At 39.5% G+C, this 16,617-nt stretch overlaps 1 protein-coding gene across 9 annotated transcripts in view; it reads left to right on the top strand.

The window, feature by feature from the left end:
• SMARCA2 (SWI/SNF related, matrix associated, actin dependent regulator of chromatin, subfamily a, member 2) overlaps window positions 1-16,617 on the top strand; it is a 182,490-nt gene that overhangs the window by 82,706 nt on the left and 83,167 nt on the right. For all 9 annotated transcript variants that reach the window (XM_032138939.3, XM_058431519.1, XM_032138930.2 and 6 more), the window contains 5 exons: window positions 1,160-1,267; window positions 1,887-1,973; window positions 6,061-6,107; window positions 8,480-8,646; window positions 14,722-14,885. In XM_032138939.3, the coding sequence (XP_031994830.1) occupies window positions 1,160-1,267; window positions 1,887-1,973; window positions 6,061-6,107; window positions 8,480-8,646; window positions 14,722-14,885 (573 nt within the window). The remainder of the gene's footprint in view (window positions 1-1,159; window positions 1,268-1,886; window positions 1,974-6,060; window positions 6,108-8,479; window positions 8,647-14,721; window positions 14,886-16,617) is intronic.

Here is a 16,617-nt window from a genome sequence, read left to right as displayed (position 1 = left end):
TGGAGATTTTTCTTTCACCTGGCCAGGATGGTCATTAAAAACTAAAGCATGTTTTTGGAGGATTACTTACACTTCTCAACTTTTCTGTAAAAGAGCGGGCTTTTCTCTAATCTCATTTGATGCATCAAGATGTGTGGCCAAAAACTATTAATTGTGGTTCCATCTGGTCTGACAGGTTCCTTCTAAAGCAACAATTGAATGAATATTCAAGTTCTCTGTGACCTCTTCTCCTTGGCCCTCAGAGCTGCAAATAATGTGATCATTTTACATCAGTTTATTAAACATTAGTCAGCTTGCTGATTTACTTTTAATCACATTCTGCATATTTCTAGGCATTAATCTGATGTTTATTATCAGAATTACACATTTGTATTCTTGGGATTTTTTAAATAAAAAACAATAGTAGGAAATAAGGCAGATTTTTTTGTATTAGGAGTATGGTAAAGTATGCAGGTGTGTGATAAACCATGAGCATGTGAATTCCCCTTAACTTTTTAAAGTTGGATTTTGATGGTATTTCAACTGGAAGCACAGGAGGCCTTGTCCTCCTTTAGATGGCCATAAAGTAGTGTCCAATTGTGGATTAATTTCTCTCTTCCACCTGTTTTCACTATGTTGTATCCTGCCATTTCTCAAGAGTAGAAGTTAATGGTAGTCACCCTAGGGATGTTATAAATCTCTCTTTAAGACTAGTATTAGAGATACCACATGTGTCCATTTAAAAATGTTTCACAAAGAAAATCACAGGATATTTGCCAGTCACTGCTTTTCCTGAAACCGTTCTGTTCCTAGGAAAGGAAGTATAATTGGGAAGTGAAGGAAATAGTAAAAATATCCCATATTGAACATTTTTGAATTTGAACAGTTTGTAAGCCATTCTCTCTCTCAAATTTGGAACCAAGTCAAGAAATTTCAGAAAACATGACCCTAGCATCAATTACATATAACCTTTAGAAGGCCCCACCATCATAATGGTACCTTTAACAATGATGACTCTGGTCTCTTGTAACACCCCCATCTCACCCCGCACTCCATGAATCCAAGAAAGAGAAAGAGAGACACCTTTGTGCTTCCAGGAGTGACACTGACTCAGCAGTCTTCTTAGAACAGGCGCCTTCTCCTTCCTGCTCTTGCCTACTTACTGTTCTCTTTTCCGCAGGTGGAATATGTGATCAAGTGTGACATGTCAGCTCTGCAGAAGATTCTGTATCGCCATATGCAAGCCAAGGGGATCCTTCTCACAGATGGTTCTGAGAAAGACAAGAAGGTACGTTGCGGACGGAAGATGATGCAACTCAAGGTGCTGTGATACGTCTTCTCATGGCTGTGACATTGACTATTCACAGGAAGCATCCCTGCTAATGCTGATTTGTTAAAGTAAATCACTGGACCTCCTTTGAGCTATTATAGCTGCCAAAGATAATCTCCTCACCTCTTAGCTGCACTGGGGCAGGAAGAAAGAAGGAATATGTTCATATTACCAAAATAGTTAGCTCTGCTTGTGTCAATTTTGCAGCAAATATATTCTGCCTAAGTGTGGGGTGGCATTTTAGAAGGTTTTAAAATCCAGTTTCACTCCCTGGGCATCTGTTCTGTGCTTCTGTGTCCCGGAGTCCTATGGAATAGTCAGTCATGTTGCAAAGCCATCGGCTGGACATAATTCTTCAAGGTTCACTTTTTTTGTAGGATAAGTTAATCACAAGAAAGACATTATATCTAACTCAGGAACTGCTATATAATTAAAGAAGCTTTGAACCACGAGGTGTGTAGGTGACTGAAAAAACCTATGGTCCTTTGTCCTTTGTATAAGAAGCCCAGTGTGAAAGATCTGAAATGTCTGACCAGTTAATAATTAGTTCTGTTTTTCTCTTTCCACTGATTCTTAGGGGAAAGGAGGTGCTAAGACACTTATGAACACTATTATGCAGTTGAGAAAAATCTGCAACCACCCATATATGTTTCAGCACATTGAGGTAAGTCTGTATTGTGTGTTTTGAGCCTGATTGTGCTAATCATACTAATGCTAGTTAAAAAACAAAACAAAAACAGAAAACAGAAACCAAAATAGATTTAAAACATGTTGGTGGAAGTTGAGATGACATGATCTGATAGCTCGACAAGCAGAATTAACAGATGTGAGTATTCTGGTTATGGATTCTCATTGGCACCAAGCATTTGAGCATCTGGAATTTTATAACCAAGAGTTTAAAGTGGAGAGAAAATGTTATAAGCAGTGGCTCACTTGTGTGGGTTTGGGTAAGTACTGTGAATTACCTTGTTATAGTAGGAGCTCTGAAATTGAAGATAATGATAAGTACATTCAGCTTCCTCAAAAGACTGCTGTGAAAAATATGAAAATAATGTATTTATGACTTCTAAAGAGAAAGATTTTCTTTAAATATTTTCTTTGTAAAAGACACTGGCTTTAGTCTGTTCCTTTGACTTATATTTTTCCTTTCCTGTTTCTGTCATGATGATGTAAATGCATGCTTTCATCCTGATGCTCAGGTCTCTAGAAAGCTATTTTGCGGGGAGAGGACATTTTCTGCCATGTTCACTCCATGTGAATAAGTTTCCTAAATTGACAGTGTTTCACCCCAGTCGGAGCAATTGACTGGAGCAGGAATGAAAAGGAGCCACAATTGTATTCCCCATTTGTCATAGCTGCTGCTGAGGCAAATGGTCCTGGTGGCAATTATTTGCCAGGGTACTGCCTACTTTCTACTGCAAAATGGGCAGGAGACATAGAGAACATCACTGCAGGGCTCCAGTGTCTGCACCAATTTATTTTAAAAAATACATAGAAACTTCTGGAAGGTTAAAACTTAATCACAGTATAAAAATTGAGTTGGAGCGCTCTTTTTGAATATTCTTTTTTCTCCCTTATTTTTGGCAGTTGTGCATGTCAGGTCAGAGTGTTCATTGCACACCATATCCACATGCCAGAGTTCTTTCCTAGCTGTGCTGGATAATTGGAAAGATTTCTGACACTGCTATTCAAGGAGTCCATAGGAGAAAGTATCCATAGACACTGGGGAGAGTAGCTATAGACGTAGGAGAGAGTGTATGGGCATAGAGGAGAATATCCATAGACACAGGGGAAAGTACCTACATATCGAAGTAAAATGACAATAGCAACAACACTTTAAAAATCTCATGGCTGGGCGCGGTGGCTCACCCCTGTAATTTGGGAGGCCGAGGCAGGAAGATCACCTGGGGTCAGGAGTTCGAGACCAGCCTGGCCAACATGGTGAAACCCCGTCTAAAACTACAAAATTACAAAACTACAAAAATGAGCTGGGTGTCGTGGCAGGCGCCTGTAATCCTAGCTATTCAGGAGGCTTAGGAAAGACAATTGCCTGAACCTGGGAGGTAGAGGTTGCAGTGAGCTGAGATTGTACCATTGCACTCCAGCCTGAGTGACAAGAGCGAAACTCGGTCTCAAAAAAAAAAAAAAAAAAGTCACAGTTATTTACATGTATTGTTGAAGGGGAATGCAATGGCCAGTAATGAGTTCTTATCCACCAGGTCACTTTGTAACTGTGAACTGGGGAAGTCACTCAGATCCTCCATGTTGTAATGTGCTTGATTTGTAAACAGGGGTAATAATAGATTATAATACTGGCAGGAGGACCAGCTTTTAAACAATAACATGTGAAGCATCTTGTAAACTGATGACGTGTTATATCAGATTTAAGGTACCAATGAATTGGTGGTGGGTGTATGTTGGGTTGAGAGGAGCTGGGAAAAAAGTCTAATGATGAAACTGTCTGGGATTTTGTTAGTCTAACCTGTTACCCACCGTCCCATTTTTTCTGAAAACAATTTTAAGACATGTCTGGTAATCTACGGGGGCCTTTGGGGACTTAGGAATTTTGAAGATTAAGCTTCAATCTTACTTTGTTTTGGTTATCATAAAAGAAATGACCCCTTGAGCCATGCTGGGCTAAGTAGGGAAGGAAGGGAGATGATGCCTTCTGTCCTCCAGCTTCAGTCTGGAGGGTGGGAAAGGATAGAGGAGGAGGGGGAATCATGAAGGAAGTGAAGTTTAAGGTGCATGCCCTTCAGCACCTACATATTGACATTTTAAGAAGCAGTTGGTAGAAAGGCAGACTTTGATTTGCCATTTTTTTTTCCTAGAAACAAGAGATCCACAGTTATTGTCAAATCTATTGACAACTATGGAACAGAGATGGTGTGTGAATTTGCCTTTTTGTGTTTCGTTTGCCACACACCCTTTATTCCTACTAATTCCTGCCAGATGCTGAGCCCCAAAATGGGTCTCACTGCCTCCCTGGGGACCTTAAACTCAAGAAATGGAAACAGTATTTTTAACATGATGCTGTTACCTAATCTCCAACAGCGTCCTTTGACCCCTCTCTTTGGTTTTCACAATCCTGCTTGGAGACAGGGATGGAGCCTAATGGAGACCATGGGCTTGGTTCTAGGGGATGGAGTTGAGGTATTGGCCACAGTCCATCCTGTTAATTTTGCCAGAAGGCTGGAGCCTACCACAGATGATGAGCATATTTGAGAGTACTGTTGAGCCCAGAGGGAAAGATCTGGTCCCCTTGGAGGAAAAGCTGCAGGGATCCAGGGAGGAGGGAAAGCAGAAAAGGGAGACAGCCGGTGGTTGATGTGAAGGTGTAACCTGCTCTCCATTCCCACAGATGGTTGCCATTCCCATGAAGTCAGAATGGAGAAATGCATGGAGAACAGTCATTTCTCATAAAGTCAGAATGGAGAAATGCATGGAAAACAGTATTTCTTTCTGTGAATCATAAAGGACGGAGTTATGTGATTACGTTCTGTATTCTGAAAACAGAAGCTGGACACTTGAGGGGTGCTGTACATCTAGGACCTTATTTGCAATAGAGGAAAGCACAGTATAGAAGAGACGTTAGGATTTCACCAAACTGGCCAGATATGGTGGCTCATCCAGTAAGCCTAGCACTTTGGGAGGAAAAGGCGGGCAGTTCACTTGAGGTAAAGAGTTCAAGACCAGCCTGGCCAATGTGGTGAAACCCTGTCTCTACTAAAAATACAGAAAATTAGCCAGGCCTTAGTGGCACATGCTATAGTCCCAGCTATTCAGGAGTCTGAGGCAGGAGAGTCGCTTGAACCTGGGAGGCGGAGGTTTGCAATGAGCTGAGACTGCGCCACTGCACTCCAGCCCGGGCAACAGAGTGACAATCTGTCTCAAAAAAAAAAAAAAAAAAAGATTTCATCAAACTAAGAATTATAATATATAATCACCATTATTTTTATTGCTAAATTTTTCCACAATACATATTGTATTAGTCCATTTTCATGCTGCTGATAAAGACATATCTGAGACTGGGTAATTTGTGAAGAAAAAGAGGTTTAATGGACTCACAGTTCCACATGGTTGGGGAGGCCTCACAATCATGGTAGAAGGCGAAAGGAATGTCTTACATGGTGGCAGACAAGAGAGAACGTGAGCCAAGTGAAAAGGGAAATCCCTTACAAAGCCACCAGATCTCGTGAGACTTATTCACAACCATGAGAACGGCACGAGGGAAACCTTCCTCATGATTCAGTTGTCTCCCCCAGGGTCCCTCCCACAACACGTGGGAATTATAGGAGCTGCAATTTAAGATGAGATTTGAGTTGGGGACGCAGCCAAACGCTATCACATATATTTATATATACATATTAATTCTGATTTGCTTGTTTTTGTGCTCTTCTAGTCTAGACGCTGTATTCCTTGAGTTCAGATCCACCCTAGAGGGTGGATCTCCAGAAATGACTATTGGCTCCACTATGGGCCAGTGGGTGCTCAGTGACTGTGTGACGGGTAAACTAACCCTGTTATCTGAGAGTCTAGAGATTAGAAGAAACTCACAGGTTACATTTCTGGTGGAACAAAAGTCTGCATGCAATATACTGAATTTCTGGTTCATTATGTATGTAAGTTTTTTGCTTATTCATTAATTATTTTAACTATAGAAAAAGGTAGGATAACCTCACTAAAAGAGTAATCATTAAGTTAATAATTACATTTTTAAAAATCATTCTTTCTGTCTCTCTCTTTTAAAGGAATCCTTTGCTGAACACCTAGGCTATTCAAATGGGGTCATCAATGGGTAAATCTCAAATTTTTTTTTTCTTTAAAAAAAAATGTTGTTGGCCTTACATAAACTCCTCCTCTCTCCAGTGTTTCCTCTTGTGCAAATACTTACTTCCAGCCCTCTAAGTGCTCTTCAGTGGAGAAGTTAACCAAAACGGTATCAGCATCCTCTTTTACTTTACTGGCATAAATTATTACTTGCCTTAAGCAAGTGGCTATTCAAAGGACATAGATCTTATTTAATAGACTTAATAGTATCCTAGTGTTCTAAAAATGTTGTTGAAGCTTCAAAGGTTTGTTAATTTATAACCAAAAGTATAGCTTGGGCTTGAAGAGAATTTATCTTATTAAATTTCACATTGACATTTGACATTAATGTACATGAGAAGAAATCTCTCATCTGCTGTAAATGTTTACAGTTTTATAGTCATTTCTAAGAGTATGGTCTGTGTAAGAAATGTTTTTCATTAGCAATGGATGTTAAAGAGAATCTTGACTTGCAACAACAAAAATGAACACTGCATTAACAGAAAGTCTCTGTGTGTGTGTGTGTGTGTGTGTGTGTATGTGTGTGTGTTGCAAATTTGAAAAATTTATTATTAGGATGTAGTCATCATTCTTGGATCCCAAGGGCAGACAGTTTCACTGGGCCAAGAACCAGGAGCTATAACCTATCCTGAGGTAGTGCTGCTAAACTTTCCCTGCCTCTCCTTGCCTCTGTCTTCTCTGGGTTCTGTGGTTACTCCTGCTCCCATCAGCTTGGCCAGGGTTGCATGGTGAACACATGCTATAGGGTATTTGGAGAACAGTTCTCAGAGTGGGGGATGGATGTCGGGAAGACATACGTGTGAAAATGTGTCTGTTAGAAATAACATATCCTGTGTCATAAAATCAACCACCAGATGATACATTTCAGTACTATAGATTACATGTGCACTAGCAAGTTTTCCAAACAGTATCACCTAAAATTCAGTTTTAATTGTATAACACAGCCCTGTTGATAAAAGAAAAAAATGGGTGAACTGTAGAGGGAAAAGGCCCTGCCTTAGCCTTTCTCCGTATCACAGCATCCTCTGCATCTCATACTCCCAACGTGTTTTTGACTTGTACTTCTATAGTAATCCAAGACTCTCGTCCTCCCCCAGTCCATTCTTATGTGACGTCCATGGTGATCTTATAAAAATGTGCGCCAGACCTCATCACTCCGCTGCTTAAAACCCACTGATGGCTTTTCATTGCACTGAAAAGGAAAACGTTCGGTGTAGCTCATAGAGCCCTAGAGTCTGTTCCTAGTCCCATCCTCCACCTCTCTGTCTTCATCTCCCAGTATTCTCTCCTCACTTCTGTTTAAGCCATGCTCACCGTTTCTAATTTCTCAAATCCTTCTGTCTCCTTTACCCCTCAGGACCTTTACGCATGCTCTTTCCTCTCCCTGGAATCTCCTCCTCTCCACCCCAGTGCCCCCTTTCTTCACCTGGATGCCTTTTTACTCATTATTTCAGGTTTTAGCTAAAATGTTATCTCTTCAGGGAGGTCACCTCCGACACTCTAAACCAGTGGTTGGCCAACTTTTTCTGTAAAGATCCAGATTGTAAATATTTTCAGCTTTGTGGGCCATAAAGTGTCTGCCACACCTGCTCAGCACAGCCTCTATAGCATGAAAGCAGCCAGACAACAGAGATGAGTGAGTATGGCTGTGTTCCGATAAAACCTTATTTATAAAAACAGACAGCAGACTGGGGCCAAAGGTTGCCAAACTCTGCTCCAATCTAAAGAAGGCATCACATGTTGCTGTGAGTTTTCTCATTGGAACTTGTTATTTTTATAGTATTCATTACAATTTATAATTATCCATTTAGTAAAATGAGACTCTATTTTGCATATTATTATATACATGGCTAGCACTGTGCTTGGTACATAGTAGGTGATCAATAAGTATTTAGATGAATCTTAAGTGCCTTGAATTAAAAATTTAAAAAGTTATATACTTAATAAGGAGGAATTTATAGAAACATGGCATATACGTGTGTGTGTACATGTGTGTGTGTGAGAGAGAGAGAGAGAGAGCGAGGAGAAGGAATAAGTTGAGAGAAAGACTGAAAGTATTAAGAACATGAAAGTGGTTCCTTTTCTTTCTAGAACCTGTCATCATACCTAGTATATGCAATGCACTTTTCATGGGTTTTATATGAATATATTTTCTTTTTCTGCTAAATATTCTCATTGCTTTGGAGTTCATATTCATTCATTCATTCATTCATTCATTTCACAGTTACTTATTGAATGTTTACAGTGTACAAAGGACTATATGAAAAGCAAAGCAATGCTGGGTTTTTCAAGAAGACAGAAGTAATACTGTCTTCTTGTTTTGCATTTTTTTGGGTTCAGGGCTGAACTGTATCGGGCCTCAGGAAAGTTTGAGCTACTTGATCGTATTCTGCCAAAATTGAGAGCGACTAATCACCGAGTGCTGCTTTTCTGCCAGATGACATCTCTCATGACCATCATGGAGGATTATTTTGCTTTTCGGAACTTCCTTTACCTACGCCTTGATGGTAAGTGCATAAGGCATTAGGCTCTGAAGCCATACTACTGAAAATGAAGGGATAATGGGCACTTAGATCCAATCTCAGCCAAAAAGAAGGGGTAAAATTGAAGAATTGACTAGCAGCATCGGGTGCAGTTTTTCTAGATAGGAATTTTTTGCGTCCTTAAGCTTTAAATAAGCTGACCTCATTTGTGCAGCTGCATGGCCCACAAATAAACGAACACAAATGAGTTTAGAGTCACTTATGAGTACCTAAATAGAATAACATTAAACTAAATTAAAATTTTAAAATCTTCCTTGCTCTTAAAATTGATTGTTACCTATGTGCCAAACATATAGAATACATTGACACACCTTTAACTTTTTCAGTTAAGGCATATTTTAAGGGGATAAAGGCTATGTCACTTTTCTTTGTAACAATACAATCATTCATTTAAGATTATATTTATCATTAAAGAGCCTCTCTTTCTAAATAAGACGTATCCACATGTTGTATTGTTAAGAGACATGACTTCATTGTTTCCTGGATTTTGCAAGCTAGGTAAAATATTTGCCTGGTTTTAAGGTGAAATTTAAATACCATGTCCTAAAAATTAGTAAGAAAAAATATTAATGGAAGAAAATATGATTTCAGGGATAATCCCTAAATTATTTTACGATTTGGATATCAGCCATAATGTATTGGAGGTTGAAAGTGTCAGCATTTATAGACAATGGCAGGGCATAAATATGGCATTCAAAGAGTGGTAAGTAGGAATAGAAGTTAATTTACAGTCAGGATGCTATTTAATCCCTGGGTAGAAAAGAGGATACTACTAATACCAGTATTTATCTAATGCAGTATTACTATTGTTAAATGGGAAACTTAAGGTTTATGTTTCATTAAAATACTTTGTTTTCAATCCAACATTTTGTTTCCCTTTTGCCCTTAATTGAATGTAATTGGATATATACCAAACTCAGACTTGCCGTATGTTCTCTGACTTAAGGTTTTAGGTGAATTCTCTTTATGGTCAGCCTCTTAGGGTATTATTAATTAATTTTCAAATTAATTATAACATTTGACAAACTTGATTGTTTTATTTTATTTTGTTTTTATTGAGACAGAGTCTGGCTCTATCACCCAGGCTGGAATGCAGTGGCACGATCTCAGCGTGCTGCAGCCTCCGCCACCTGGGTTCAGGTGATTCTCCTGCCTCAGCCTCCTGAGTAGCTGGGATTACAGGCATGTGCAACCACGCCCGGCTAATTTTTTTTTTTTTTGTATTTTTTAGTAAAGATGGGGTTTCACCATGTTGCCCAGGCTGGTCTCGAACTCCTGACCTCAAGTGATCCACCTGCCTCGGCCTCCCAAAGTGCTGGGATTACAGGCATGAAACTTGATTATTTAAACCGCTTTACCTCTCCCCTCCAAATTACTTAACGAATGAATGGTTAAGTAGATGTGAATTTTTAGTTCACAAATACAGTCCTATTAGGCACAGTTTTTCTCTGTTGGCAAATTTCCTTTATTGTCTCTTCTCCTTTGACTGGATTCCTGCCTCCGGAAAGGGGAAAATTCAGCACTCGTCCTTCGAAAGATAAACTGGCCTTTACCTGCTGCTCAAGTGAGGGGCTGTGGGGCTGTGGGGCTGTATTTTCCCCTGAACTGACAGCCCCACACAGGTGTCCTGCATTAACTATCACTTGCTACTTTGTGGCATTTCATTTCCAATCTCAGGTCTCTGAGGACTGCTCCTTTTGAATATTTGCATCTATCAAACTGGTAAGAAGTGACTTCCCGGAAACAAATTGCTCTCATGTTTTCTTGTCAGCCTGGGAGGTTCTCTTTAATAGTTTATTGGCTGCTGTCCTTTTATTATTAATAATAATAGTCACAACAGCTAACATGTATGGAACACCTACCCTGTGGGGCTGTGGGCCAAGCATTTCATGTGCATTATTAATTTGATTTTCTCAATAAATAAGCTACTATTATCCCTGTCAACCAGTGTGCCATTATGTTGCCCATTTAAGAGATGAGAAAACAAAGGCATATGGTGAAATCGGGTTCTAACTTGGATCTCTTTGATTCCAGATTAGCTCAGTTTTAGCAGATCCAGAGAGGTATACCCCATCTCTGAAAATATAGGCTTCTTCTCTAGCTACAACATTTCAAGAATGATTTTGAACTTATTTAAAATTTTCAATTGACTAATTGCAAACCACCATGCACTAGAGATACAGGATGGACGGACTATTCACTGTTCCTGCTCTCAGAGTCCTTACCATTAGGTGGAAGGAGACAGACAAGCAAATTGCCTAACATGTTACAGATGGAATTGAAACGGCATCTTTCTGTAAGAAACAGCAGCGATTGCTTTTAAGGGTGGACAGAACTAATGGACAAACAATCAGTATACACACAGATAAGTTAGTACACACACTTCCAGCTGAACCCCCTTCTGTCCCCCATCCCGCCACCCAATTATTAAAATGACTTCAGATTTTCATTGCTGAATTTGATGTCTCAGATTTTGACTTTAGGGGAAAAAAATCACTTGATGAGAGCTAAGCAGAAATTTTCTGCAAAGATTATGGTTGCATGAATAGATTTAGCTAATACTCCATTATAGTTTTTGTTTTTACTGGAAATGATTTTTGTGTGAGAGCAAGTGGTGAGGTTTTATCCCAGAAGACAACACTTTCTAAAAGCGGGTGAAACTAAGTTAAAATTAGTCATCATGAAATTATAATTGGTTTTGTATCAAAGTCTGAAAGACCATGAAACTGATGTTAGTGTTGAGCACGTTAAATCTTGAGCCACTTGCAAAGAGTGTCTGCCTTTGGAGAGACGCTTACGTGGTAGTTTGAATCTCCCTGAACAATATTAAAAATTTTGTTAATTTAAATTTAACAAAAAAAAATTGTTAAAAAAAAATTGTTAAAAAGAAATCTTTGACAGAAATGGTTTTCTAGCAAATTCCAAACCTTGTGATAAGAAATGTCATAGCTTTGTGTGAAAAATGACTCAATCTTTTTTGTTTATTTGTTTTTTATAATTTGTCAAGTTCCCAGCTATTTATACAGTTTATTTTATTTATTTTATATTTTATTCATTTTATTTTATTTTATTTATTTATTTTTTTTATTTTATTATTTTTTATTTTTATTGAGACGGAGTCTTGCTCTGTCTCGCAGGCTGGAGTGCATCTCGGCTTACTGCAACCTCCGCCTCCTGGGTTCAAGCAATTCTTGTGCCCCACCCTTCCGAGTAGCTGGGATTACAGATGTGTGCCACCATGCCCAGCTAACTTTTGTATTTTTAGTAGAGATGGGGTTTTACCATGTTGGCCAGGCTGGTCTCGAACATCTGACCTCAGGTGATCCGCCCACCTTGGCCTCCCAAAGTGCTGGGATTACAGGCGTGAACCACCGTGCCTGGCCTATACAGTTTAAATACACACCAGATATGTGGTTGGCCTGTTTGCTTGAGGTATCTGATATAGGGTCTGAAAAGTCCTTTGACCAAATAATTTTATTTGGATATTCCTTTTGTTTTTCAGTGCTTTATTTTGCATGTAAGGTTATTTCATCCCAGTAGGCATTGGTTGCATTTATATCTTATGTTACTGGCCAGATCCATGTCTGTTCTGCCCACGTGCAGTAAATCAATCACTGTGACACAGGTTTTGCAAAAGAGAAAAGATTTATTCACAAGGGCACCAAGCAAAAAGATGGAAGAACAGCCCTCAACTCTACCTCCCTGAAGATAAGGTTTAGGGATATTTATGGGGTAAGGAAGTGGGGTGGTGTAAGGCACAGGGAAAGGTGATTGGCAGTGGGGAAAAATGAAGTCACAGGTTCATTCTACACAAGCATAGCCAGGGTTCATGGCATTTCCTAGGACATACATGCAGAAAATGGCAGTGTCAGCATGATCTGTGGGTGGAGTTTTTGGCTTCACAACATCAAAAGGCCATCTCTTGGGCACTTGCACTCAGGCCCAGTTTAAGGGTCAGTGGTATCAACCGGTTTGAACTGGACAGAGCTGGCCAAAGTTCCTGAAAAACAACTGAAGTAACCATTATCATGGTGACATATGCGTGTTATCTGTAAAGTAGCCAGTGAAGGTCAAGTTTGAGCATTCAGCAGCAAGACCTTCAGCTACTGCAGCCTTCAGCTTCGTGGAAAAAGAGAAAACAAAAATAACAAAAAGCAAGAAACCAGAAGCATGCAGGGCAGGCAGACCTGATGAGATTAACTGTTTGGTTTCGTTAATCCATGTGATTATCAGCTGGTTCATTTTCAGTTAATCAAAACTGTTGAACTTCTATCCTGAGAGTATAGATGTATAGTTTTTGTACCCAGTTTTCAGAAACACAGATGCCATGATCTCTTCTTTCCCCATTTTAGAAGAAATTTTTGGTTTCTGTGGCTTTTCATTCAGTTTAAGGCAGAGGAGAAATACGTGAACCATTAATCCATGTGAGTAATTTTTAAAAAAATTCTTGCAGCTGGAAAGATGATAGAGAGGGTTTCACAGCAGACATATCTTCCATTGGCGTCGTGAACAGATATTTCACCATGATCTCAGAAAGCCAATTCTGAAAATTAAAGAAGAAAGAGCTCCACATTCGAAAGCTCACTCGTCAAAGCATGTTTAGTGCTCCTCCTCCAAAATCTAAACTGGGACAGTTGATTGTGTTGGACCTCACCGGTTCACTAAACTCGAAACCTAACGTAGAAAGTAAATTGGGTCTAAAGAATGTGACTCCATTAAATGAGAGCCCCCAAACCCCTCATTCCTAATCCCTGTTTGCTGTATGCAGGGAAGTGATTTGTTTTCTCCCTCTTCAGGAGGGCATTTGTTATTTTTTTTAAATGTGAAAAGCAAATTGTCCTCATGTTTGAGAACTTGGCCCTCCTAGTAACTTGATTCATTAGCTATAGTCACTTAAATGTTTTAATCCTCTGAAATAAATTGCTGGTATGTTTTCATCCTTAAAAAACGAACAGCATGTAGGAATAATATTTGAATAGCAGCCGGTCAGGGACTATCATGTAACATGCATGCAGATTTCCCGACAACCTAAAGCCTTTTTTCAAAATTCAGCATCTAAGCTTTTCTGGTGAAATATGTTCAGATGGAATACTGGTGTTTTTTTTTTTTCTCCCTTTCCACAATGCATTTCATGAAATGGCTGGGTAAATACATTACACATACATAATATGTGATTGAGTGGCTCATCTGAAATGCAAGAATGCCCCAAAAGTGAGCACCAGACTCTGAGGTTTGGTACTCTCTGCTTATTCACTATTTTGGAGCCTCTTCAGACCCCATGGGGCAAACCACCCCCAAATATGTAACATGCTGCTCTGTTTAGTTGGTTTTGATTTAGCATGCTTTGAACTCAACATAGCAGGATGATAACGTGAGAAACAGACTAAGAGATTCCTTGTTGGGGGGGTGGGGATTATTGTGGCTTTAAGTCTTGCTAACAAGGATACAATTATTCCATTTGCAAAAAAAAATTTTATTCATAATTTATGTTTTTACCAACCAGACCATACTTAGTAGTAATCCAAATGGTAAAGTAGTAGAAAAGAACTTTCCTTTTTTTTTCTATTTTCTTGGCATAAAAAAAGTCCTTGCTTTAATGCCTATTGGCAAAGTTTCTTTAAGCCATTATTACAGTTTTAAGTGCACGTGTGTGTGTGTTTGTGTGTGTGTGTGTGTGTGTGAGAGAGAGAGAGAGAGACAGGGAGAGAGAGGAAGTTGTGTGTGTTCTTAAAATCATTTGTTGTTATAAATCACAGAAATAAATCCAAAAAATGTTTTCATTGTTTTAGGTGAGAGTAACGATTTTGTACAATTTGTAAAGTTGCAAACGTGCCTTGTCAGAAATGTTTAAGCTGTTTCTCTTTTTTTTATAATTGCAAAATGTTCAAAGTTTTTTTTTCCAGAAGTACATGGAAATTACCTCACCAGTGTTAGGAGGAGTCTGGGTATATTTCTCGAAGGAAGCAAGCCTTTTTGTCTCGTTCTATGCCATTTTCAGACAAGAGTTAATTGGGAAATTAATTTTTCTGATCCCCTCAGGCACCACCAAGTCTGAAGATCGTGCTGCTTTGCTGAAGAAATTCAATGAACCTGGATCCCAGTATTTCATTTTCTTGCTGAGCACAAGAGCTGGTGGCCTGGGCTTAAATCTTCAGGCAGCTGATACAGTGGTCATCTTTGACAGCGACTGGAATCCTCATCAGGTCTGCATGTCCCACTCAGGTGCCCAGGCCTCCCTCTGGAGAGCAACTAAAAGATGATCAGTTTCATTATTCACATTTATGGGACAGAGCAAATACCTAAACGAGTGGGCTGTTGCTTTCTTGGAGCCAATTCTACTGGCTGTTTTCTTATCTCCCTTAGAGCATAGATACGAGGTCCCACATAAGCCTTTGAAGAGCTGAAGTTTGAGGTAGAAAAACTTAGTTTCTGCTTAGTTTTAATCCCATCTCTTGGGATTGCCACTGAACAAAGTATATTTAATGGGGGATAAATCAAAAATGTTGTAAAATCATAGCAGTAAGAACAATAGCAACCATCATTTATGGGAACCTAAATCTGTGTCAGCCTCTTGGGCATTTTTTCATTCATTTTCACGACAACCCTGTCAGACAGTTAATATGATTTGAATCTTTGCAGTCAAGGAAACTGAATCCTAGGCAGGGTAACTTCCCCAAGGCCAAACAGTTAGTATTACGGTAGATAACCTTTTATTTTGTGTTTTGTTTAAAGTCATCATCAAAACGTATTCTAATGAGCATTTATTGTTGTAAAGCTCTTTTAGCCAGGTAAGTTCAGGGCTATCGTTTTAAAGCGGTACTTCGATGGTTTGTTTTTTTTTAATTGAGTGGGTCTCTTATGGCACTGGTTTACTAAATTACCCTGGGAGGTGAGGCATCTGCCTGTAGGATATTGGATAGGATGATATTGGTCAAGATTTGATTCATACTGGAGCTAATGTTGAATTCAAAACAGTAAAAATGAAGACCAGGGGTGGTGGCTCATGCCTGTCATCACAGGACTTTGGGAGGTCGAGGCAGGAGGATTTGAGCCTAGGAATTTGAGACCAGCCTGGGCAACATGGTGAAACCCTGTCTCTACAAAAAAATACAAAAATTAGTTGGGCACAGTGGCACTTATACCTGTAGTCCCAAGTTCCTCAGGAGGCTGAGGTGGGAGGATTGCTTGAGTCTGGGAGGCAGAGGCTGTAGTGAGCCATGATCGTACCACTGCCCTCCAGCCCGGGCGACAAAGCAAGACCGTGTCTCAAAAAAAAAAAAAAAAAAAAAGCAAAAAGAAAATGGCAACCCTCACGTGGGAGTATGAATTCTACATGAGCTTTTCCCAGGCTCCTCACTGAGCCCTGGTTTTCTCCACAGTAACACTATCTCACTGGGTTACGAAGATTGAGTGGCAGTGCCATGTAGCGTCACGTTTGGCAGGAAATTGCATTCAGGGGTACATTAGAATTATAAGGGAGCTTTTAAAAAATATACGTGCCTGCTTTCTGTTCCCTACACCCCACCCCAGTTTTCTTATTCAGTGGAGCTAGGTGCTTCCTTTGAGCGCTCCCAGGAGATTCTAAAATAGATTCTCATACAGATGAGGAGCACTGATTTAAAGACTTAACTGTAGGCCCAAACTACCAACACTGGGGCACTGCATGTACTTACCGTTCTCTGTAGGTGAATAAATTAAAGCGACTATTAAAATTTTCTGATCTTGAAAAGGATTGGGAGCCACCAGCACAGAATGTATTAGTTCTAAGTCTTCAGGAAATATGGTTACATATTTTTATAAATATATGAAAATGTTTCATTCCAAGGCTCAGGTAGAATTCATATTGATGTGAGAGATCTGCAGTTTTCCTTTTTAGCATTATGGATTCAGTATTTGTTCCACAAACATTTATTGAGTGTCTGAATTATGCAGCAG

This window comes from Hylobates moloch, unplaced genomic scaffold, assembly GCF_009828535.3.
Source record: "Hylobates moloch isolate HMO894 unplaced genomic scaffold, HMol_V3 SCAFFOLD_19, whole genome shotgun sequence".
Taxonomy (NCBI): Eukaryota; Metazoa; Chordata; class Mammalia; order Primates; family Hylobatidae; genus Hylobates; species Hylobates moloch.
This window is presented reverse-complemented; position numbering and strand designations above follow the sequence as displayed.